Source organism: Bubalus kerabau, chromosome 2 (genome assembly GCF_029407905.1).
Source record: "Bubalus kerabau isolate K-KA32 ecotype Philippines breed swamp buffalo chromosome 2, PCC_UOA_SB_1v2, whole genome shotgun sequence".
Lineage (NCBI taxonomy): Eukaryota > Metazoa > Chordata > Mammalia > Artiodactyla > Bovidae > Bubalus > Bubalus kerabau.
This window is the reverse complement of record NC_073625.1, coordinates 58,457,423-58,483,198: the sequence shown is the minus strand read 5'-3', so window position 1 is coordinate 58,483,198 and position 25,776 is coordinate 58,457,423. Positions and strand designations below refer to the sequence as shown.

Sequence of the window (25,776 nt, the reverse complement as noted above, 5' to 3'; positions counted from 1 at the left end):
GTCTGACTCTTTGTAACCCCATGGACTGCACCATGCCAAGCTTCCCTGTCCTTCACCATTTTCCAGAGCTTGCTCAACTTCCTGTCCATTGAGTTGGTGATGCCATCCAGCTATCTTGTCCTCTGTTGTCCCCTTTGCCTCCAGCCTTAAGAGTTTCCCAGCATCAGGGTCTTTTCTAATGAGTCAGATCTTCACATCATGTGGCCAAATTATTGGAGCTTCAGCTTGAGCATCAGTTTTTCCACTGAATATTCAGAATTAATTTCCTTTAGAATTGATTAGTTTGATCTTGAAGTCCAAGGGACTCTCAAGAGTCTTCTCCAACACCAGAGTTTAAAAGAATCACTCCTTTGGTGCTTAGCCTTCTTTATGGCCCAACTCTCACATCCATATAGGACTAATGGAAAAACTATAGATCTGACTATATGGACCTTTTTCTTGGCAGATACTTAAATAAGAGGCAACAATTTGATTTTGTGCCTTTCAGTATCTCTTATTAGGAATTGTATGCCATGATGTTATGTAAAGTCCACTTTCAGAAGCAAAACCTAGAGGACAAGATTACCTGCTTCCTGTCAATTATCACAAGTAAAAACAGGAAACTCTGTTGGAAAAAAGGAAGCAGATTTTGGGAGGCAGATTATGAGGAGGGTTCCAAATACCTCCCCCTCCTTGAATGTGAGCAGAATCCTTGAGTATCAAGGGTTATCATTCCTATGACTAATTTATTGCCTGATAAAATAATTTTGCAAGTATAATTAAGGTTCTTAATCAACCTAATCAGCTGAGCCTTTTACAACAGGATCTCAAGATGAGACACTGAACTAGCAGAAACTCTTCCAACACTTTTTCCCATTCTTCTCTCTCTCACTCATCTGCTTGTTTCATAGCTTGAAGAAGCAGAGTGCTGTAAGTTCTACCACTGCAAGGAAATACATTTTTCCAACAGCCACGTAACTTGGGAAGAGTACCCCAAACCTCAGATGAGACAGTACCAATTGATGCCCTAATTGCAGCCTTGTGAAACCCTTGGCAGAGGGTCTAGCCAAGCCCTTGCAAATTCTGACCTGGGCAAATTTTGGCAGTATAAATATATCTTTTTTTAAGCTGCCAATTTTGTGCTAAATTGTGAGGAAGCAATGAAAACCTAATATGCAAGTGTCTAGCACACTGAATGGAGAAGGCAATGGCACCCCACCCCAGTACTCTTGCCTGGAAAATCCCATGGATGGAGGAGCCTGGTAGGCTGCAGTCCATGGGGTCGCTAAGAGTCAGACACGAGTGAGCGACTTCACTTTCACTTTTCACTTTCCTGCATTAGAGAAGGAAATGGCAACCCACTCCAGTGTTCTTGCCTGGAGAATCCCAGGGACAGGGGAGCCAAGTGGGCTGCTGTCTATGGGGTTGAACAGAGTCGGACACAACTGAAGTGACTTAGCAGTAGTAGCAGCACACTGAGTATCTTGAAAAATATAAATTCTACTCACCTTTGTATATTTCTCTTGTTCCTCACTCTTTCCCAAAATCTATGAATAAGAGTATATTTTATAATACACTATGTTTAAAAATTCTACAGAATATATGGAAGAAGCATGAATGAAGGAATGTTTTAAATTTCAAATGAGTGGCTCAACATTGGGAGGTTTTGCTCTGTCTCCTTTATTTCAAAAGTGAAAGGTCTCCAGTTTCATCCACCTCATTAGAACTGATTCAAATGTATTCTTTTTTTTTTTTTTTTTAGTGTTTTTTTTCTTTTTTTTTTAAATTTTATTTTATTTTTAAACTTTACATAACTGTATTAGTTTTGCCAAATATCAAAATGAATCCGCCACTGGTATACATGTGTTCTTTTTAATGGCTGAATAATACTCCATTGTGTATATGTACCACAGCTAGCCTATTATACAGAGTGAAGTAAGCCAGAAAGAAAAACACCAATACAGTATACTAATGCATATATATGGAATTTAGAAAGATGGTAACAATAACCCTGTGTACAAGACAGCAAAACAGACACTGATGTATAGAACAGTCTTATGGACTCTGTGGGAGAGGGAGAAGGTGGGAAAATTTGGGAGAATGGCATTGAAACATGTAAAATATCATGTATGAAATGAGTTGCCAGTCCAGGTTCGATGCACGATACTGGATGCTTGGGGCTGGTGCACTGGGATGACCCAGAGGGATGGAAAACACATGTATACCTGTGGCGGATTCATTTTGACATTTGGCAAAACTAATACAGTTATGTAAAGTTTAAAAATAAAATAAAATTTAAAAAAAAGTGAAAGGTCTATGGTTATCTCTATATCACCTATTATTTCATAAATATTTTTGATAAATCAGTTCAACTACTAATCATTAACTAACACTCTACTATAGGTGCATTTAATATAAAAGAATATTTTTCTGGCTGGCATAATAATTGGTTGAGATATCCTTGCCTGTCTGGTATGCCTGGGCTTTCATGATCCTCTCCATGTTGCCAGACCACCGGTACTGGCTGGCTACCAGAGCACACGGAGACTCTGTCAGGCACTGAGACACCACAGCCTTCTCGATCTTGTCCTTGAGGGCTTTATCTTTCATCCAGTTTAACAGAGGTTCAAATTCTTTCTCAACTGCTTCACGACTCTCCTTACTTTTCTCACTTTCATCAAACTTCACTCCTTCTTTGGCAACATTCTGGAACCTCTTCCCGTCGAACTCGGGAAGAGCCTGAATGCAGTATTCGTCCACAGGTTCTGTGAGATAAATCACTTCATAGCCCTTTTTCAGAAGTCGCTCAACAAAGGAGGAGATTCGGCCTCTTTCCTGCTGGCCCCTGCCATGAAGTAGATTTTGTCCTGCTTCTCCTTCATTCTTTCCACATACTGGTCTAGACTAGTCATGTCACTTGGATGATGAGAAGACTGGAATTGAAGAAGTTTGGCAAGACGTGTTCGATTTGAGTGATCTTCTATCACACCAAGCTTGATGTTGGTACCAAATTCTTTCCAAAAAGTATCATTGTATTTCTCATCAGCAATCTTCTTGATCATGTCCAGAGTTTTACGGACAAGCTTCTTTCTAATCACCTTAAGCAGTTTATGTTGCTGAAGTGTCTCATGGGAAACATTCAAGGGGAGATCATCCGAGTCCACAACACCCTTGACAAAATTCAGGTACTTGGGCATCATATCATGGAAGTCGTCTGTGATGAATACTCGGCGCACATACAGCTTAATGTAATCGCTCTTCTTGGATCCATATTCATCAAACAGACCACGTGGGGCAGATGTGGGTACAAATAAAATTGACTTGAAGGTAACTTCCCCTTCAGCAGTAAAGTGGATATATGCCATGGGGTCATCGCTTTCCTTTGAAAATGATTTGTAGAAAGCTTTGTATTCATCCTCCTCTACTTTTGATGGTCTCTGCCATATGGGTTTGATATCGTTCATCAGTTCCCAATCCCAGACAGTTTTTTCAACTTTTTTAGTTTTTGGTTTCTTTTCGTCTTCCTCTTCTTCTACTGCAGCTTCATCATCAGTTTCTTCTTTATCTTCTTTTGCTGCTTCTTCTTCTTTGGCAGGTTCCTCAACCGTTTCAGTCTTGCTGTTCCATACATAAATAGGAAAGTTTATGAACTGTGAATAACCCCATTTGAAATTAACCCCAGACACCCACTGATCAGAGACATGCTTCGAAGAGTTAAGGAAGATGAAGATGACAAAACTGTTTCGGATCTTTCTGTGGTTTTGTTTGAAGCAGCAACACTGCGGTCAGGATATCTTTTACCAGACACTAAAGCATATGGAGACAGAATAGAAAGAATGCTTTGCCTCAGCTTAAACATCGACCCTGATGCAAAGGTTGAAGAAGAACCTGAGGAAACAACAGAGGACACCGCAGAAGACACAGAGCAAGATGAAGAGGAAGAGATGGATGCAGGAACAGATGAGGAAGAACAAGAAACAGCAGAGAAATCTACAGCTGAAAAAGATGAACTGTAAATTAAACTCTTCCCATTTGGATCCTGTGTGGAGAGGGAATGTGAAGTTTATTTCTTTTGGGAGAGACTTGTTTTGCATGTGTCCCCCACCCCCAAGCCCTCAGCCCCCTTCTCCTCTGCACTGTAAAATGTTGGGATTGTGGTCACAGGAAGAATTGGGTTTTTTAGTTGATTTTTTTTTTTTAACATTCCTCATGAATGTAAATTTGTACTATTTAACTGACTATTCTTGGTGTAAAATACTGTCATGTATAAAAATAAAAAAGGTCCCCCCCCAAAAAAGAGAATATTTTTATGTTAATATTCCCATGTTCTATCAACCCATTTTCTATTTTACTACAATGTCATTTTTCAACTCAGTACGCAGAACATATTCTTAATCATGCTTAAATTGAATCTAATGGTAAGAGAACAAGATGGTAAAGAATCTGCCTGCAATACAGAAGACCTGGTTCAATCCCTGGGTCAGGAAGATCCCCTGGAGAAGGGAATGGCAACCCACTCCAGTATTCCTGCATGGAAAATTCTATGGAAAAAGGAGCCCCAAGAGCCTGACCCATGGTGTCACAAAGACTTGGACATGACTGAACAAATAACACTTTCAAGATTTAGATTGCCATGAAGTATTTCAGGGACACTGTTAACATCTAATGTATCTAATACTGGGCTGGACAAAAAGTTCACTCAGGTTTTCTATAAGAGGGTACATAAAACTCAAATGAACTTTTTGTTCAGCACATCAGTTCAGTTCAGTTCAGTCACTCAGTCATGTCTGACTCTTTGCAACCCCATGAATCGCAGCACGCCAGGCCTCCCTGTCCATCACCAACTCCTGGAGTTCACTCAGACTAACATCCATTGAGTCAGTGACGCCATCCAGCCATCTCATCCTCTGTTGTTCCCTTCTCCTCCTGCCCCCAATCCTTCCCAGAATCAGAGTCTTTTCCAATGAGTCAACTCTTCACATGAGGTGGCCAAAGTACTGGAGTTTCAGCTTTAGCATCATTCCCTCCAAACAACCCAGGACTGATCTTCTTTAGAATGGACTGGTTGGTTCTCCTTGCAGTCCAAGGGACACTCAAGAGTCTTCTCCAACACCACAGTTCAAAAGCATCAATTCTTCGGCGCTCAGCCTTCTTCACAGTCCAACTCTCACATCCATACGTGACCACAGGAAAAACCATAGCCTTGACTAGATGAACCTTTGTTGGCAAAGTAATGTCTCTGCTTTTGAATATGCTGCTAGGTTGGTCATAACTTTCCTTCCAAGGAGTAAGAGTCTTTTAATTTCATGGCTGCAGTCACCATCTACAGTGATTTTGGAGCCCAGAAAAATAAAGTCTGACACTGTTTCCCCATCTATTTCCCATGAAGTGATGGGGCCAGATGCCATGATCTTCATTTCTGAATGTTGAGCTTCAAGCCAACTTTTTCACTCTCCACTTTCACTTTCATCAAGAGGCTTTTCAGTTCCTCTTCACTTTCTGCCATGAGGGTGGTGTCATCCGCATATCTGAGGTTATTGATATTTCTCCCAGCAATCTTGATTCCAGCTTGTGCTTTCTCCAGTCCAGCATTTCTCGTGATGTACTCTGCATATAAGTTAAAAAAGCAGGGTGATAAAATACAGCCTTGATGTACTCCTTTTCCTATTTGGAACCAGTCTGTTGTTCCATGTCCAGTTCTAACTGTTGCTTCCTGACCTGCATATAGGTTTCTCAAGAGGCAGGTCAGGTGGTCTGGTATTCCCATCTCTTTCAGAATTTTCCACAGTTTATTGTGATCCACACAGTCAAAGGCTTTGGCATAGTCAATAAAGCAGAAATAGATGTTTTTCTGGAACTCTCTTGCTTTTTCCATGATCCAGCAGATGTTGGCAATTTGATCCCTGGTTCCTCTGCCTTTTCTAAAACCAGCTAGAACATCAGGCAGTTCACGGTTCACATATTGCTGAAGCCTGGCTTGGAGAATTTTGAACATTACTTTACTAGCGTTTGAGATGAGTGCAATTGTGTGGTAGTTTGAGCATTCTTTGGCATTGCCTTTCTTTGGGATTGGAATGAAAACTGACCTTTTCCAGTCCTGTGGCCACTGCTGAGTTATCTAAATTTGCTGGCATATTGAGTGCAGCACTTTCACAGTATCGTCTTTCAGGATTTGAAATAGCTCAACTGGAATTCCATCACCTTCACTAGCTTTGTTCATAGTGATGCTTTCTAAGGCCCACTTGACTTCATTTTCCAGGATGTCTGGCTCTAGGTCAGTGATCACACCATCGTGATTATCTGGGTCGTGAAGCCCATACTTAGTTACAAATAAACATATTTCTTTCTTTGTAAATTAGGGGCCTCCCTGATGTCTTGGTTGTAAAGAATCTGCCTGCAATGCATGAGATGTGGGTTTGATTTCTGATTTGGAAAGATTCCCTGGAGAAGGAAATGACAACCCACTCTAGTATTTTTGCCCAGGAAATCCCATGGACAGAGGAACCTGGTGGGCTACAGTCCATAAGAGTCAGACACAACTGAAGCAACTTAGCACATGCCACAAGGTGAGCATTTTAATTTAACATAAATTAAAATGATTTAAATAAGCTAAACATAGCTACATCACCACATTATTATAGAAATGGTAAATAGTGTGTTGTATAAGCATGGTACAAACAATGGAGGTTGTTAAGTCATAGTCTAAGGTTCATCTCCTAAATTTACTTTAGTATTCAAGAGTATTATATTTTTCCTGCAATTGAATGAAAATTCCAGAAGGCTCAAGATATTTCTGATAGTTGGTAGGAAAGACAATCTCTCAGTTTCTTTCAATTTTCAAACAAAACTGAGTTGAGAAATTAGAATGCTCATCCAATTAAATTTTTCAGAACTTAATTCCTCATTATAAAGTGAGACATCCCTCACCCTGCCATTGACCAGCAAGGGCCTGGCAGTAGATGACTGTCAAGCCCTTGTTCAGTCTTTCGTCCTTGACTTTTTTCTCTCCCATAGCTATGCTGTCAGAACTCACTGTATTTATAGTAAGTTCCTCTTTGACATCTGCATTAACAAGAGGCAACTATCTGCCTGAAGGTATTTTCATGGCTTCTTCACATCCTTCCAGTTGGGCCCTTTCGTGTATGACTCCTATTCATGAGCCGTCCCTTACCCTCTCACATGGTGCTTCCTACCCTCCTTTCAACTTCAAAGTTTCAGACATTGTCACCCATTGTAAACTCCCATTTTATACTTGTAAACTCCCATTGATCTAGTTTCATCTAGCAGATCTTTTTAGGAAATGCCCAGTTTAAATTACCCAGACTAACATCACTGCCTTGGGTCTACTATGGTCCCTGGATATTGTGCCTCTTTTATAGGATATGGAGAAATTTGAATTTATTTACAGGGGCAGTACTGATTCTCTCTCAGACTGTCTCCATCTTGGAAGCCATCTTTTTCATTTGCTCCATCTGACAAATAATCAGCTTCTAACTTACATATGCTCTCAGCATTTTAATAGAAACTCCCAATTTAGCAGCATGTCACTCAGCTCAATTCTTCTGTTTCACACAGAAAGAAAAAGTGAACACAGGAGAGTTGAATGTCATTTGCACATAAGCTTAAGCCACAATAGCTGAGTTTTGTCCATGTTCAGTAACTCTAGATAAAACTGAAAGAAATATATAATGGATTTATGGATTAATGTTGTATTTTCCTTATATTATCAGTATATTATTCAAGCTATGTATAATGATTATGTACTGTGCTTAACTCAGAAACCAAAACAACATGATATTTACTTCTTCAAAGACAAGCAATTTTAAAGTGAAGGAGATTTCTGATTATAGCTTTCTTCAGTTTGGGGCTGGGTTCTCACCTCAATCTTACAAACACTACCCTCCCATGACCGAGAAGTGAGACTGGGTCATAGGAGATAGGCTTCTGACCCTCAGTTCCTTTTTAAGATTATTCATCCAAATATGAACTCAGAGGGACACGTGCTGGTGTCATGCTCTACGCTTTTGAAATAACACTAAAGTGAGAGTGCTCCCAGGCTTCAGAGGGAAGTCTTCTTCTAACTCTTCTTTTCATTTTCTGAACATGACAAATACATTTGTTAAGGATGATATTTTAAAATGCCATCAAACCTGCAGAATATAAAGGATCTTCTTCCACAGTATACAAAAAATATACAAAGAGAATGGATTTGTTTCTGTGAATTATCTCACAAAGCAGAGGGTCCCTTCAAGGCAGTGTTTGTCTGTTAAAAAAGTCACTTGTGATAACAATAAAATGCTAGAATTATTTTAATTTCTTTTTTTTATTTTTTCTCTTAATTTTATTTTATTTAACTTTACAATATTGTATTGGTTTTGCCATATATTTCTGAAACATATATTTATCATGTGACAAACATACATCCCTATAAATCTGCTTAATAAGGAAAATAAAATTTGGCATTAAATTAGCCTCATAAGTACATATCCAAGACTGAAAAACATCTTGAAATTTTTGATGAAAATCTTTTAGTTTCATGTAAAACAACAACAAAAAAAACTCTTACAGAGTGGAAATTTAGTATAAGTTAGTAGCTACTTCACTGAATGATCAGTATGAGAATAGCTTATAAGTATACCACTTGCAGTAATTTTACAAATGGAAATGTAAAAAAGATGATTTCTCTAATTTCTTATTCTACTTTTTTCTCAACAAATATGTTTTCATTGAACATCAAATTTCAACATTAGTCTAAACCACTTATACTTAGATGATTTAAAATAATTTTTAATCACTATTCTCACAGTTGTAACCTCTCCTTATAACACTGTACCAGCTCCTTGTATTGTTGTTCAGTCACTAAATTGTGTCCAGCTTTTTGTGACCCCATGGATTGCAGCATTCCAGGCTTCCTTTTCTTTCACTATCTCTCGGAGTTTGCTCAAACTTATGTCCATTGAATCAGTGATGCCATCCAACCATCTCATCCTTTACTGCACTCTTTCTCCTTGTTTCCTTCAATCTTTCCCAGCATTAACGGCTTTTCCAATGAATTGGCTCTTTGCATCAGGCGGTCAGAGTAATGGAGGTTTGGCTTCAGTGTCAGCCCTTCCAATAAGTATTCAGCATTTATTTCCTTTAAGATTGACTGATTTGATTATCTAGCTGTCCAAGGGACTCTCAAAATCTTCTTCAGCACCACAATTCAAAAGCATCAATTCTTCAGTGCTCAGATTTTTATGGTCCAACTCTCACATACATACATGACTACTGGAAAAACCATAGTTTTGACTACACCTTTGTCGGAAAAGGAATGTCGCTGGTTTTTAATAAACTGTCTAGGTTTGTCTTAGTTTTTCTTCCAAGAAACTAGCATCTTTTAATTTCATGGCTGCAGTCATCAACTGCTGTGATTTCCTAAATTCTGCTACCCAGGAGCTAATATTCCAGTGCAAGAGATAACACAGATACACAGTTAGCAAATACAATTATATGTATATTTGTAAAGATTTCTATGTGTATGCAACTACATGTAACATGATTTAGGTGTTGTTTATGACTATATCACACAGATATAGCCATGGTGCTTTGTCATTAATAATTTTTTTTGCAAAGTGCAATTCTATTGTGTATGCACTAAGAATAATACAGGTACAACAGAAACAAAAACTGAATAAGATGATGCAATGCTTGTTGTGTAAGTTTCTTGGGTTGTGCTTTTTGAACTCTAGTATTTCAGTAACAGCAATTTGCAATTAGAAGAAAATATTATTCTGTAAAGTTTTATTTTATTCCTACATTTCAGCTTATGAAAACACAGGAATTTTGGTAATTGCAGAATAAGTGTGAGAGTGGTGAGAAAGTACAACATAAAAACAATCCTTTTTTTTTTTTTGCATTAAAGTTACTTACCAATTCAGAACTAGAAAGGAAAATGGTTTACATACAGATGGTTTACATCTGTATCATAATTAAGCTTCCCAAGTCTTATCCAACACTTTAATAACAGTGCCTGAGCCAGGGTAGCTTTTTTTCAATAAATAGTTGTTGAACAAGGAATCCAAAGACTGCTAAACAAAGGAGATAGAATTCACATCTCTTTGTTAAATAGCTCAGAAATGCAGGCTGATGCTTTATGATTTTAGCTTTATGTACCTTGGGTTCTCTGTCAGCTTCTGACAATGGATGGAACATAAAAAATACTGACTTACAATAACATGTACTGGAACTCTAGGTACACTCATTCTTGGTATAAAACCACATTTTGTGCTTTTCCATGTGTAGTCTTCAAAAGACAAATGAGTTGGATGAACCTTTTAATAATTTACTCATTCAGAAAAATATTTACTTTCTATCAAATATCAGCCATATTACAAAACTATTAAGTGTATAAAGAAGGGCTTCTAAGGGTTTGATCGAGTTCGATGGCCAGGATGTCTGCCTAATGTAAGGGAGACTGAACTGGAAACTGAAGAATGAGAGGCAGCATTTAATTTTGGAAGGTATGTGAATGGGTATATGTTGGAGAAGTTATGAAAGTTTGTACAGCGAGGGTGCAAGTGTGCGTGTTCAGTCACATTGGACTCTTGCGACCCCATGAACTGTAGACTGCCAGGCTCCTCTAGGGGATTTCCCAAGCAAGAATACTAGAGTGGGTTGCCATTTCCAGGGTAAAAAGCACTGCTAACATGATACATCCAGGGAACTGAGAGGAGCTGGTTTGTTTGGAAGGAAGAATATGGCTTCAGGCAAGTATAAAGTCGAGGAAGTGCATAGTAACCAGATATGAAAGTCTTTTCAGTTTGTAGTAAAAATTATTAATCTTAAAGAAGAGAAAACCATTACATACCACAACACTTTCCTCAAGGAATGAAATATTATGTATATTCTCTGTTATAAGTCCCTCTGTCTCATGCGAATGTTGCAAAATACTTCCTTTTTCTTTTTTCTAAGGGTGATTTTTGGACAGGTGCCTTATATAAAACTATGTATAAAAGTCCTTAAGTTCTATATGTTAAGCAACTTTGATGTCATACCATGCCATGCTATTAGACTTCTTATTTTTTATGCACACAGAATTTTCTTTAAAAAGATTTTACCTTTTAATAAAAAAAAAGGTAGTGTGATAAAAAATACAATAGGAGAAAAAAGGGACACTGATGTAAAAAGAATTCTTTCAGTGAGTAATTGAAAATATACATAGGTTGCCTATTAGATGAGAATTTAATGGGATCAACAAATATTGACAAATTCTGTTTCTTCTAAAGAGTAGAGTGTGATGATTTGGGGCCCATTCTTGGGATTCTGAATTCTTGATTCCAGGTGACTTTCTTATGCCAACTTTTCAGATATAGTTTCCTTCTGAGTTTTATTCTCAAAGCCTGGAAAGGAGTGTGTTAGAAAGGACTCCCCATTGGCCCTTGAGGAACATTGATTCCTACTTGAATCCCTTTGTTACAGAAGACTTGCTAAGCATTCTGTGGGTGTCAGGGGTATCAGAAGTTGCTATTGACTCAAAACTCTTATATCTGAGTTTAGATTTGAGCTGGAGCATTTCCTTATTTTCTATAATAATTTGTTCCCTTTCAAAGTCAGAGCCACTTGAAAAACCATATGTTTGTAGCAGGTTTAAGTGCATTCCTTTCTAACACTCTCAAAAAAGCATTCTTAATTCAGTGGACAGGATCATCTAGGAAAACTGAATAAACTGATCCTCCAATTACCTATGTCATGTGACAAAGAAGGAAGTATGTTTCAGTTAGATTCCTAAGATGGGTTGCAAATACTGTTAAAGAAATAAAAACACTCTGAACTTAAATTGCCAGTATCAGGCTACACAGCCTCATACTGATTAGTTGTCATCATTCAGGCAATTATTGCTATCATGAACTAAACATACTCAAAATATCCTTTCTTTATGCATTTGCTGTATCTCTGGCTTTATAAACAAATTTCAGGGATTTTTTCTTTTCCAGTGGCAAATCTACAAATCTATGCACGCTATCTAAACAGTTGTTCAACTTTTGTGTGTGTGGTGTGTAGAGGGCCAGATAATATTTTAGAATTTGCAAGCTGAATGGTCTCTTGGAAACTATTCAAGCCTGCTGTTGTAGTGCAAGCAACCCAAGATAATTGATAAATGACTAGGCAAGGCCATTTTCCAATTAAGCTTCATTTGCAAAAATAGGCAGAAAACCAGACTTTTCCTGCAGGTTTTACTTACACTCCAAGGCATTATAACCTTGCAAAATATGATTTCAGAATTATTTCATTTAGTCTACCTCAGAAATGCATCAGTGCTATATTTGGGGCATTTGTTCATTTCACAGTTTAAAATTATGCTTAGATGTTTTTCAGTTCAGTTCAGTCATTCAGTCCTGTCTGACTCTTTGCGACCCCAAAAATCGCAGCACGCCAGGCCTACCTGTCCACCACCAACTCCCGGAGTTCACTCAGACTCAAGTCCATCCAGTCAATGATGCCATCCAGCCATCTCATCCTCTGTCTTCCCCTTCTCCTCCTGCCCCCGATGCCTCCCAGCATCAGAGTCTTTTCCAATGAGTCAACTCTTCCCATCAGGTGGCCAAAGTACTGGAGTTTCAGCTTTAGCATCATTCCTTCCAAAGAAATCCCAGGGCTGATCTCCTTCAGAATGGACTGGTTGGATCTCCTTGCAGTCCAAGGGACTCACAAGAGTCTTCTCCAACACCACACTTCAAAAGCATCAATTCTTTGGCGCTCAGCCTTCTTCACAGTCCAACTCTCACATCCATACATGACCACAGGAAAAACCATAGCCTTGACTAGACGGACCTTTGTTGGCAAAGTAGTGTCTCTGCTTTTCAATATGCTATCTAGGTTGGTCATAACTGTCCTTCCAAGGAGTAACCATCTTTTAATTTCATGGCTGCAGTCACCATCTACAGTGATTTTCGAGCCCAAAAAAATAAAGTATGATACTGTTTCCACTGTTTCCCCATCTATTTCCCATGAAGTGGTGGGACCAGATGCCATGATCTTCGTTTTCTGAATACTGAGCTTTAAGCCAACTTTTTCACTCTCCACTTTCACTTTCATCAAGAGGCTTTTTAGTTCCTCTTCACTTTCTGCCGTAAGGGTGGTGTCATCTGCATATCTGAGGTTATTGATATTTCTCCTGGCAATCTTGATTCCAGCTTGTGCTTCTTCAAGTCCAGCGTTTCTCATGATGTACTCTGCATATACGTTAAATAAGCAGGGTGATATTATACAGCCTTGACTTACTCCTTTTCCTATTTGGAACCAGTCTGTCGTTCCAAGTCCAGTTCTAACCGTTGCTTCCTGACCTGCATGCAGATTTCGCAAGAGGCAGGTCAGGTGGTCTGGCATTCTCATCTCTTTCAGAATTTTCCACAGTTTATTGTGATCCACACAGTCAAAGGCTTTGGCATAGTCAATAAAGCAGAAATGGATGTTTTTCTGGAACTGTCTTGCTTTTTCCATGATCCAGCGCATGTTGGCAATTTGATCTCTGGTTCCTCTGCCTTTTCTAAAACCAGCTTGAACATCAGGAAGTTCACAGGTCACATATTGCTGGAGCCTGGCTTTGAGAATTTTGAGCATTACTTTACTAGCATGTGAGATGAATGCAATTGTGCGGTAGTTTGAGCAATCTTTGGCACTGCCTTTCTTTGGGATTGGAATGAAAACTGACCTTTTCCAGTCCTGTGGCCACTGCTGAGTTTTCCAAATTTGCTGGCATATTGAGTGCAGCACTTTCATGCATCATCTTTCAGGATTTGAAAGAGCTCCACTGGATTTCCATCACCTCCACTAGCTTTGTTCGTAGTGATGCTTTCTAAGGCCCACTTGACTTCACATTCCAGAATGTCTGGCTCTAGATGCGTGATCACACCATCTTTATTATCTGGTTCGTGAAGATCATTCTTGTATAGTTCTTCTGTGTATTCTTGCCACCTCTTCTTAATATTTTCTGCTTCTGTTAGGTCCATACCATTTCTGTCCTTTATCGAGCCCATCTTTGCATGAAATATTCCCTTGGTATCTCTAATTTTCTTGAAGAGATCTCTAGTCTTTCCCATTCTGTTGTTTCCCTCTATTTCTTTGCATTGATATCTGAGGAAGTCTTTCTTATCTGTTCTTGCTATTCTTTGGAACTCTGCATTCAGATGCTTATACCTTTCCTTTTCTCCTTTGTTTTTCACTTCTCTTCTTTTCACGACTATTTGTAAGGCCTCCTTAGACAGCCATTTTGCTTTTTTTGCATTTCTTTTCCATGGGAATGGTCTTGATCCCTGTATACTCTACAATGTCGTGAACCTCCGTCCATAGTTCATCAGGCACTCTATCAGATCTAGGCCCTTAAATCTATTTCTCAGTTCCAGTGTATAATCGTAATGGATTTGATTTAGGTCATACCTGAATGGTCTAATAGTTTTCCCTACTTTCTTCAATTTAAGTCTGAATTTGGCAATAAGGAGTTCATGATCTGAGCCACAGTCAGTTCCTGGTCTTGTTTTTGTTGACTCTATAGAGTTTCTCCATCTTTGGCTGCAAAGAATATAATCAATCTGATTTCAGTGTTGACCATCTGGTGATGTCCATGTGTAGAGTCTTCTCTTGTGTTGTTGGAAGAGGGTGTTTGCTATGACCAGTGCTTTTTCTTGGCAAAACTCTATTCGTCTTTGCCTTGCTTCATTTCGTATTCCAAGGCCAAATTTGCCTGTTACTCCAGGTGTTTCTTGATTTCCTACTTTTGTATTCCAGTCCCCTATAATGAAAAGGACATCTTTTTTGGGTGTTAGTTCTAAAAAGTCTTGTAGGTCTTCACAGAACCATTCAACTTCAGCTTCTTCAGCATTCCTGGTTGGGGCATAGACTTGGATTACTGTGATATTGAATGGTTTGCCTTGGAAACGAACAGAGATCATTCTGTCGTTTTTGAGATCGCATCCAAGTACTGCATTTCGGACTCTTTTGTTGACCATGATGGCTACTCCATTTCTTCTGAGGGATTCCTGCTCGCAGTAGTAGATATAATGGTCATCTGAGTTAAATTCACCCATTCCAGTCCATTTTCGTTTACTTATTCCTAGAATGTCGACATTCACTCTTGCCATCTCTTGTTTGACCACTTCCTATTTGCCTTGATTCAGGGACCTGACATTCCAGGTTCCTATGCAATATTGCTCTTTACAGCATTGGACCTTGCTTCTGTCACCAGTCACATCCACAACTGGGTATTGTTTTTGCTTTGGCTCCATCCCTTCACTCTTTCTGGAATTATTTCTCCACTGGTGTTTTTACCCCACATTAAAAGAAAAAAAAAGTCTGTTTTGGAGCAAAATGTAGCCTCTATCAGGAGCTATTTGGAAAATACTGGAGTTAGGATTTCTCCAAGCATATGTCAACTTCTTCCATGGTTCATGTTTAGCTAGGGTGCTCCTATGTCTCCAAGGTTCCAACAGTCAGATGTACCCACATGAGACTGGATGAGAGAAGTGAGTTGTAAGAGAAAACAGTGGCAACTAAGGAAACCATATTACAGAGAACTTAGCAAGGCAACTGCATTTCTTAAGAGTAGTTATGACAGAGGTTTTGAAATCTATTTGGAAGCCAAATCGGTTCTTACTACAAATAGAGTCAAAACTGTGCTTCACAGGAACAATCCTCTGAGATACTTCCTCTGAAACAGGTGGAGATAAGTACAAATGAGTATTTTAAAATCTCTTGATTTCATGATAATTAGAGATCTGATATTTGTCTGAATCTAAGCAAACTATGACTATTGGAAGCACCAATAACATTCTTTGGATTTTTCCTCTGGGTTGTCAAGGTAGTGAAAGTCAAGTGGCTCAGTTGTGTCCCACTCTTTGTGACCCCATGGAATGTAGCCGACCAGGCTCCTCAGTCCATGGGATTTTCCAGGCAAGAATACTGGAGTGGGTTGCCATTTCCTTCTCCAGGGGATCTTCACAACCCAGGGATCGAACCCAGGTCTCCTGCATTGTAGGCAGACGCTTTATCATCTGAGCTACCATATGTTTAATGATAATATTGTGTAATTTTATTAGACTATTTTATGATTGTACATAGAAAAAATCTGAAATAATCCAGAAGTTTTAAGAATTAAAGGAGAGTCTATCAATGTTGCAGGATACAAAATCACTATATAAATATAAATATAATCTCTATTCTCTTGCCAAAAAAGAAAAAAAAAATAGCTCAAGACACAAGAACAAAATGTTCCATGGAAAAAGCAACTGATACATTTAGTTAGCTAGTTAGTTCAGTCGCTCAGTCGTGTCCAACTCTTTGAGACCCCATAAATCCCAGCATGCCAGGCCTCCCAGTCCATCACCAACTCCCTAGGGTTTATTCAAACTCATGTCCATTGAGTCGGTGATGCCATCCAGCCATCTCATCCTCTGTCGTCCCCTTCTCCTCCTGCCCCCGATGCCTCCCAGCATCAGAGTCTTTTCCAATGAGTCAACTCTTCGCATGAGGTGGCCAAAGTACTGGAGTTTCAGCTTTAGCATCATTCCTTCCAAAGAAATCCCAGGGCTGATCTCCTTCAGAATGGACTGGTTGGATCTCCTTGCAGTCCAAGGGACTCACAAGAGTCTTCTCCAACACCACAGTTCAAAAGCATCAATTCTTCGGCGCTCAGCTTTCTTCACAGTCCAACTCTCACATCCAACATTAAACCACATTAAATTGTAGAACTGCTCATCAAAACATAAAAGAGGTGAAGTCATATATTTTATTATGTTGCAAACATAACTTTTTCCAATTTCAAATTACTTTCATATTCTGTCAAACTAAAAAATTGTGGACAATAAGTAGGGAGAAAAACAGAGGATGTTCTTTTTACACAGAACAATTGATACTTATATGTGTGTGTGTGCATGTGAATCTAAGTTTTTAATATTTAAAATTATTTTAACAGATAAATCATTATATTGTATATTTTACTGGAAAGTTAGACACAGTTTAATCCATACAACATGTAGTATGTATTTATACATGAGAAAATTATAGTTACATTAAATGCATTATACTTAAAAGTATTTTGTGTGCTGTCATTCAGTCATGCCCCACCTTTTGCAACCCCATGGACTGTAGCCTACAAGGCTTCTCTGTCCATGGAATTTTTCAGGCAAGAGTTGCCGGGAGCCAGCATATTGCATATTGAGTGCATATTGCATATTGAGTGCAGCACTTTCCAGAGCATCATCTTTCAGGATCTGGAATAGCTCAACTGGAAGTCTGTCACTGCCGGGAGCCAGCGTGAGGAGCTCCACCCATGACAAAGGTCATGAGGAAGGCGGCTCAGCATACGCAAAGGCGGGATCGAGCCTCAGGAGTCCCCCTGGAAATTCTCAAGCATCTACCCCCCAAAATCAGAGTCTGCCTACTTTCTGCTTTGTGCTTTCACCTACACCTCTGACTTTATGGGGGGCTGTCCCCCACTACCTCTCCCTGAAAAAAGAGTTAACTTACAGCTCCAGTTAATAATTCCTGGGTGTGACAGTGTTTCAACCTACAAACTCCTTTGGAAGTCCTCTAGCCTGCCTGAATAGGATTTTCAGGCCACATGTGATTGCTCAGAGCCTCCCAACTGTGAGAGGCATGAGATGTTCTAAACTGTCTAAATACAGATTCCTTTGAGCAGTTAAAAGATTGATTAGGAATTGTATTGGTGAAGGGATTTTCACTTGTTGGGCCAATGTTTGCTGCTAAGTTTCCATATCCCTTACCTGCTGTGTCCCTGGCAGTGTATTGATTAATATAATTGGTGTAAGTAGTAGCTTTAATGTTTGTAACCTGGGACCCTTGAGTTAATTCTTTTTCTTGTTATAGCCCACCACACCTTTGCTCTGTAGGAATGCAACTTTATCTAATGCTTTTGGAGGGTGGTTCCTGACCAATCACCTTTAGAGAAAAATAAGTTTTCTGAAGAAAGGGTCTTAAAAAGTTAACAGGCCTCTAGGCCAGAAGATGATGCAGATCACCTAAGCTTTTGCATATGATAAGTTTGCAGGAAGAAAGCCTGGCTTGCTGCATGACTCTACCCCTTCCCCCATTATCCTCTATGCATAACTTAAGGTATAAAAACTACTTTGGAAAATAAAGTGTGGGCCTTGTTCACCGAAACTTGGTCTCCCCATGTCTTTCGTTCTCTCACCTTCTGGCTGAATTATTCAGCCTCTTTTCTCCACTGAATTTCCTCACTGAGCTATCCTTATTTCAGCCTCTTTTCTCCACTGAATTTCCTCACTGAGCTATCCTTATTCTATTACTCTTTATATTCTTAATTAACGTTTAATTAAGCAGTTGTTTCCTGATCCTCGCCGACGCCGTCCCCGCTTCGAATTCCCTGGATCCACCGGGGCTGGACCCCGGCAAAGAGTACTGAAGCAAGTTGCCATTTCCTACTCCAGGGGATTTTTCCAACTCATGAATTGAACTTTCATGTCTAGTGTTTCCTGCATTAGCAGGTGGATTCTTTACCACTGAGCCACCAAGGAAGTCTCCATGCTTTATTGATCTTAGCTAAAAGGATTTTTTTTAAAAGATGTTTCTTCTCTTGTTTTATTGTGATGATATGATAAATGTGATGATATATGATAAAAATCATATTTATATGATTGTGATCATTTTAAAATAAAATATTATTTTCACTATTTAACATAACTTCTAGGTTGTTTTACTTTTTATATATTTATTTTTTATAAATTTATTTATTTTAATTGGAGGCTAATTACTTTACAATACTGTATTGGTTTTGCCATACATCAACATGAATCCACCACAGGTATACACGTATTTCCCAAACTGAACCCCGCTTCCTCCCCCCTCCCTGTACCATCCCTTTGAGTCATCCCAGTGCACCAGCCCCAAGCATCCAGTATTTAACATAATTTCTAGGTTTTTTAAACATGTTTTAAAAGCAGATGAGCTATAAGAATTCAATCAGTACATTTGTATTTCTTAATATTTAATTCAGGATCATCACCATTATTTAACCCTTGATGATAATTCCTGATGAAAGAATAACTCAGTTAAGCCATAAATATTTACATTAAGTTATACGAAGACATAACAGATATTTTAGGGATTAGATCAGTTCAGTTCAGTCACTCAGTCGTGTCCGACTCTGCGACCCCATGAACCGCAGGACGCTGGGCCTCCCTGTCCATCACCAACTCCCGCTTATTGTAATAAAAGAAAAAAATGACCAATAACAAGAGAGAATTTGTTATATATGATGCATTTCTATAAAAATTTAAATATTAAATTTTAGCAAGCTTCAATATGCTTTCTTAATATTAAATTACATTTACTGCTTCTAGTGTTGTATTTAGAGTGAAGCTAGTAAGGTAACGATAACTGTAATGAAAAATCAGAACCAAAACCCAGTAATCAAGATATATAGTATTTTAATAAAATACCTTAAAAACCCCTATTAATAAAAATGTCTACAATTAACAAAATATCAACATTTTCAACAGTGTAATGATTTAAACTGCACTTATGGAATATTTCTCACTTGTTTGACCCAAATTAGGTCTTGATTTCAACAATATTGTATACACAAAGTTAGGCACCCAGTATTTAGGGCATAGTTTGACAATATGTTTAATATTACATTAAAATATCTTGATTACTGAGTTTTTCAACCACTGTGTAACTATTACATAGGGTACCTGAGCTAACTGCCTCACTAATTTCACCCAAATCTTGACTCTGAGTAATCCATTTGACCTTAAGAAATTAAATATATTTGATGCTAATAATGTGTAGCTTTTAGAATAATTTATATTTATTCTAAATCATTGTAATTTTTTTAATCTCAATCAGTTTATTGAGTTGGACACTCTCTTCCACCTGTCATTGTTTTGAATTTAATAATGAACTTATACAATATTTTAGGTGGTCATATTGTGGCAATAAAATGCTATGTTTTCATAAAATATGTATTATCTGATTCTTTGCAGAAAGTATTTGTAGAGAAAAATGAAAATCACTTATGTATATATATTTTTTTATTTTCTTTGCATAAATCCTTAAACGTAAGATTTTTTGCTCTGCAACTGAAAATTGTATAAGGCAGTTTTGGTACATATATTTAACTTTTTTACTATTTTTTTAAAAAACTAAATTTTGTTTTATATAGTGTGTTTTTGTTACTCTCTTATCCCTTATTTTTTTTCTTTGCATTAATTATTTTCTAATAAGTAGCTGAGTTGGATTTGGTCCCCCCGGCCCCAAGTGAGAATTGTGATACTAATATTTCACATAAGATGGTTTGGAAGGTATGCTTGTTAAATTAACTTTTAAGATATGCAAAAAAGACTTCCAAAACCTTTTTCTTTGTTTTTTTGTAGTCATACTTAAGGGATGAAAATATATCTATAGATTTCACCAATGCTGCTGCTGCTGCTAAGTCGCTTCAGCAGTGTCTGACTCTGTGCGACCCCATAAACGGCAGGCCACCAGGCTCCCCCGTCCTTGGGATTCTCAAGGCAAGAACACTGGAGTGGGTTGCCATTTCCTTCTCCAGTGTATGAAAGTGAAAAGTGAAAGTGAAGTGGCTCAGTCGTGTCCGACCCTCAGCGACCCCATGGACTGCAGCATGCCCTGCTTCCCTGTCCTTCATCTATTGCTAGAGTTTGCTCAAACTCAGGTCCATTGGATTGGTGACGCCATCCAACCATCTCATCCTCTGAGATCCCCTTCTGCACCTGCCTTCAATCTTTCCCAACATCAGGCTCTTTTCTAATGAGTCAACTCTTCATTTCAGGTGGCCAATGTATTGAAATTTCAGCTTCGGCATCAGTCCTTCCAATGAATATTTAGGGTTTATTTCATTTAGGTTTGATTTCCTAACTTCCCAGCACCACAGTTCAAAAGCATCAATTCTTCAGCTCTCAGCCTTCTTTATGGTCCAAATCTCACATCCATACATGATGACTTTAAAAATTTGAGCTTTGACTATACATAGCTTTGTAGGCAAAGTAATGTCTATCCTTTATAATTCACTGTCTAGTTTTGTCCTAGTTTTTCTTCCAAGGAGCAAAAGTCTTTTAATTTTATGGCTGTAGTCACTATCTGCAGTGATTTTCACACCCAAGAAAATAAAGTCTACCCTGTATTCTTTCAGCATTGTGGGATAGAGCAGTGTATGTAACACAAGAGATCACTGCTCACATGGACATAATATTGCTGTGGAAAAAGGACAATAAACAAAGGAGAACTTTAGTGAGCAAGTAAATATGATAAGTGCTGTAAGAAATAAAGATTAATTGTGTGGAGGTTATTGGTAATCTGGAGAGAATCCTGATAAGATCAAGGGCCAATAAACACACACACACGCACACACACACACACACACAACACTACTGTGACTGAAAAGTCATCAATTAGAAAGAAAATGGTAGGAGGTGGTGTGAGAGACAGAAACCTGTGCCAAACCTCATTAGCCTTTTTAGATCAGGGTCTGGTGTTTGAATTTTATTATAAATGGATTCGAAACACATTGGATGATTTTAATGTGGCTACTTTCTTTATGTTTTTTTTGAATGTTATATGAAAAGTCCTGTTTGGTGTAGTGGGTGGGTCTTCAAAAATAGGAGCCAGGGAGGATACTTTTCAATGGTTGGTGCTTGGCTTGCTGATAGATAATGGAAGCTTAAGCCATTATCTTAAGGTGGTTGAAACAGAAATAAAGAACATCCTTATCAAGGCTATATTTGTAGGAAGAAGCAAATGGAATGCATGGTAGTTAATTTTATGTATCAATTTGACTGGGTCACAAGTTGCTCAGATATGTGGTTAAACTTTATTTCTGAGCAGGTGTGTGAGTGTTTCTGATGAGTTTAGCATTTGGATCTGTAGAATGAGTAACGTGGATTCCTCTTTCCCATGTAGATGGGCATCATCAAGTTTCTTGAGGGCTTAGATAGAACCAAATATGATGTATGGGAGGATTCACTCTCTCTTTGTGTGAGTGCATGAAACGGGACAATGTTTTTCCATCTTCTTGCCACAACAATGCTGGTCCTCAGACCTTCAGTGAAGGCCTGAAACTGGAATCCTCATCGTTTGGCTTTCCAGGGCTCAGGCCTTCAAACTATGCCATTAGCTTGCCTGGATCTGCAGCTTGCATAGGGCAGATCCTGGGACTTCTCAGTCTCCATAATTGCATGAGCTAATACTTCATAAAAAATCTCTTTGCATCTGTATTATAAATGTGTCATATTCATACATATGGCATATTCATTTTCATATATGAAAGTGAATGAAAGTGTTAGTTTCTCATTCAAGTCTGACTCTTTGGGATCCCATGGACTATAGCCCCCTAGGCTCCTCTATCCATGGAATTATCCAGGCAAGAATAGTGAAGTGGGTTGCCATTCCCATCTCCAGGGAATCTTCCCAATCCAGGGATCAAATCCAGGTATCCTACATTGCAGGTAGAGTCTTTACTGCCTGAGCCAGCAGGAGAGCAAATGTATGTATGTATATATATGTATATATATGTGTGTGTGTATATATATATATATATATATATATAATTGACTCTGTTTCTATGAAGAACTCTGATAAATAAAGTATTATATATATTAGATAGATAGTTAAAAGACAGAAGAATAAAGAATACATAGAGTTTATTGGAAAATAGTAGCATCTTACTATGAGAACATATGTTTTGTGATATTTATCAAACATTCATGTGGAGATGCTCTGTAAGGTATGAAATTCTGGGCTCAGAGAAGAAGAGTCAAAGATATACATGTGTGTCATTGACAAGCAGAACGTCATATCTGTATATGACTATAAAGGACTAAGGCATGAGCCCTCAGCACGTAATATATAAGAATTGCAAAGAGAAGAGTCCAGTGAAGAGGATTTTGGATATTTGAACAGTGATGTGGAGGGAAAGCTGAGACTGTGATGGCCTGGTGTGCAAGTGAGGAAATTAAACCAAGACAGTTTGGTCACAGGTGATTAAGAGTGTTGTTGGGGTGAGTAACTTGAGCACAACAAAGTATGCGTTGAAATGTCGAAGTCATGGGTGGCGTTAACCAGCAATCATTCTTGTATAGATAACATCACTGATTCAAAGGACATGAGTTTGAGCAAACTCCAGGAACTGGTGAAGGACAGGAAAGTCTCCGTGTTGCAGTCCATGGCGTCACAAACAGTCGGACATGATTTAGCCACCAAACAACAAAGTATGAAGTTCCAGTGGATTGTGGTTTAAAAGAAGAATATGAGAATAAGAAAACTGAAGCAGTGATTATGGATATTTCTTTATAAAATACAGGAATTTCTCCTTTCCTGTGAAAATGAGAAAATATATAGAATATTGGGGTTTAGAAGTTTTAATTGTTTATATCTCTATTTTTTCTACTTGATAAACCATCACTTATTTTTAGCTGGTTGGAAAAACCTAAGAGAAAGAGATAATGAATTAGGACTTTTGTCCTTAATAAGGAATGTAAGGGATGACATTCAAAACTGAGAATTTAGAGAATATCAAGAAATGTAGATAAATAGATAGCTCATTCATAATAACAAGAAAGAGATAGAGAGTAAGGTCCTGACTGAGGGTGGTCAGTAGATCCAGTGGTAATTAAAACTGAAGTTTCTGTATCACAGTGTGCTCTTCAGACCAGTAGCAACGTAGCAGCAATGGCCAGCTCCATTCTCAGGACCACCAGCTGCAAGAAGGTTATCCCTACTTTGTTCACATAACCATCTTTATTCCAAATCCCTACTACTCTACAATAAGTTCATGTCAAATCTTGGGTGCTAACATTTTCTAACTTTTTTTTTTTTTTCTATTTTTTCTCATACCTATTTAATTCAGTAAAAGGTCAAGGGCTAAAGTTTAAGATAGACATTTTAGTATTAATAACACTTTAAAATAAAAGTTTCAACTTGTTTTTATCACAAATACTATGGTTGAATTTGATAGATTTTAAGGCAGAAGATGATATTTCAGATGTAATGGTAGAGAATGATGCTTTATCTCTTTTTTGTATCCTCCACAGGGCTTCCCTGATGGCACAGCAGGTAAAGAATTCACCTTGCCAATGTAGGAGATGCAGGAGACATGGGTTCATTCCCTAGGTCAGAAAGATCCCCTGGAGGAGAAAATGACAACCCATTCCAGTATTCTTTTCTAAAAAATCCCATGGACAGAGGAACCTGGTGGGTTATAGTCCAAAGGACTGCAAATAGTTAGACACGACTTAGCACACATGCCACAGGGCAAAATATTTATGTTTCTTACTACTTTAACACTGGTGAAAATGTATTTATTAAAAGTGAACTATTTTATGTTTGTGCCTTCAATATAATTTCTTACCTTCTGCAACACAAAAGCAACATCTATATCTTTAGAAATATACTGTTACAGAGCATGCACATAAATAGATCATTATCATTTTGTGGAGCAAGAAGTCAATGATCACTCCAAACACCTCACAGGTGAGATTATTTACCTCTTGAGGTTTTGGGGATTAGAGAACTAGCCTGCTGTGTTATCTATCCCTGTGATTGAAAAGAGATAATGAAAGAGACTTTGTAGTAGATATGCACTTTAACATAGAGATAATCTCTCAAATCATGTTTCCTCTGTGAAAACTAAAGATACTTGCTCCTAGAGACATTGTTCCAAAGAACTGTATTAAAGTCACATTTTATGTGTTCTTTATTCTAAATTAAACACTTGCAATGTGGCCTCCAAAGGAAGCAAAAGTCTCAGAATGGTTTATTGATAACAAATATAATTAATTCTGGTTAATAAATTTCAGAATTGAAGCTATTTATTTCTCCCAAGGTGAAATTTGACTTAATTCTATTGTCAGCAAGGCTTATGTGACCAGGGCAAAATCGTCAGAAGAATCTAATACAAATATATTTTTTTAAGTGAAGAATTATATATGCATCATTTTGTATTTTCAAAAATGTTAAACTTTATTCACCACCAGTGTCCCAGTGGCAAATTTAATCATGTGTCCTGTTATATGATTACATTTCACACAGATATTTTCCTGATGTCATATCAATAGTATAAATGTGATAGTAGTTTAATCATAAATTATTTTACAAACCAAAAATATAAATTTTCTTTGAGAGATAAATTTAAACTTTAGACAGAGTCTTTGAAATCTTCTGAAGTATATGGATTTAATATACAAAAATATGACTTTTTCAGTGTTAGGAGGAAGACTTTAAATTAAACCACAAAATGATTTTTGCTTAGAGGAAACACAAAAGTCATTATATATATATATATATATATATATATATATATATTTTTTTTTTTTTTTTTTTTACTTTTTCTTTCATTTATTTTAAATTTTTCCTACTTTTATTCTATATCCAAAAACACATCCTGACAACTAGAACTACAACTCAAATTAAGAAAAATGCACACAATAGCAAAATTTGTCTCTTTTGGAACATAACATCCTTTGTTCTGACTACTAACAAATTTATTAGCATTTTCTCTCCCTCTTCCTGCTGTTCTGTCATTCCACACTAACATCACAAGTTTAAAACAGGTCATGAAAGATCAGTTCCCAGGCCAGTTCACACAAAGAGAATATGTAATCTCCTTACTCTTCAGATTAACTTGAAAAAATATTGAAATAACATTTACTGACATTCAAAGTATCCACAAATCTTTTAAAAGTCACCTTGTAAATGGTGACCTCATAAAAGGTAAAGACGGAAGATGCTCTATTTTTGTCCAGGACATAACTCCAAGGCCCTGGTAAA

The 25,776-nt window shown here is 37.8% G+C and overlaps 1 protein-coding gene across 1 annotated transcript in view; it reads right to left on the bottom strand.

Moving 5' to 3' along the window:
* Positions 1-2,388: 2,388 nt before the first annotated feature.
* The window catches only part of LOC129644425 (endoplasmin-like), a 140,306-nt gene continuing 116,918 nt past the window's right edge, over positions 2,389-25,776 (bottom strand). The window contains 2 exon segments of the mRNA XM_055570070.1: positions 2,389-2,792; positions 2,795-3,758. Coding sequence (XP_055426045.1) covers positions 2,389-2,792; positions 2,795-3,758 — 1,368 coding nt within the window.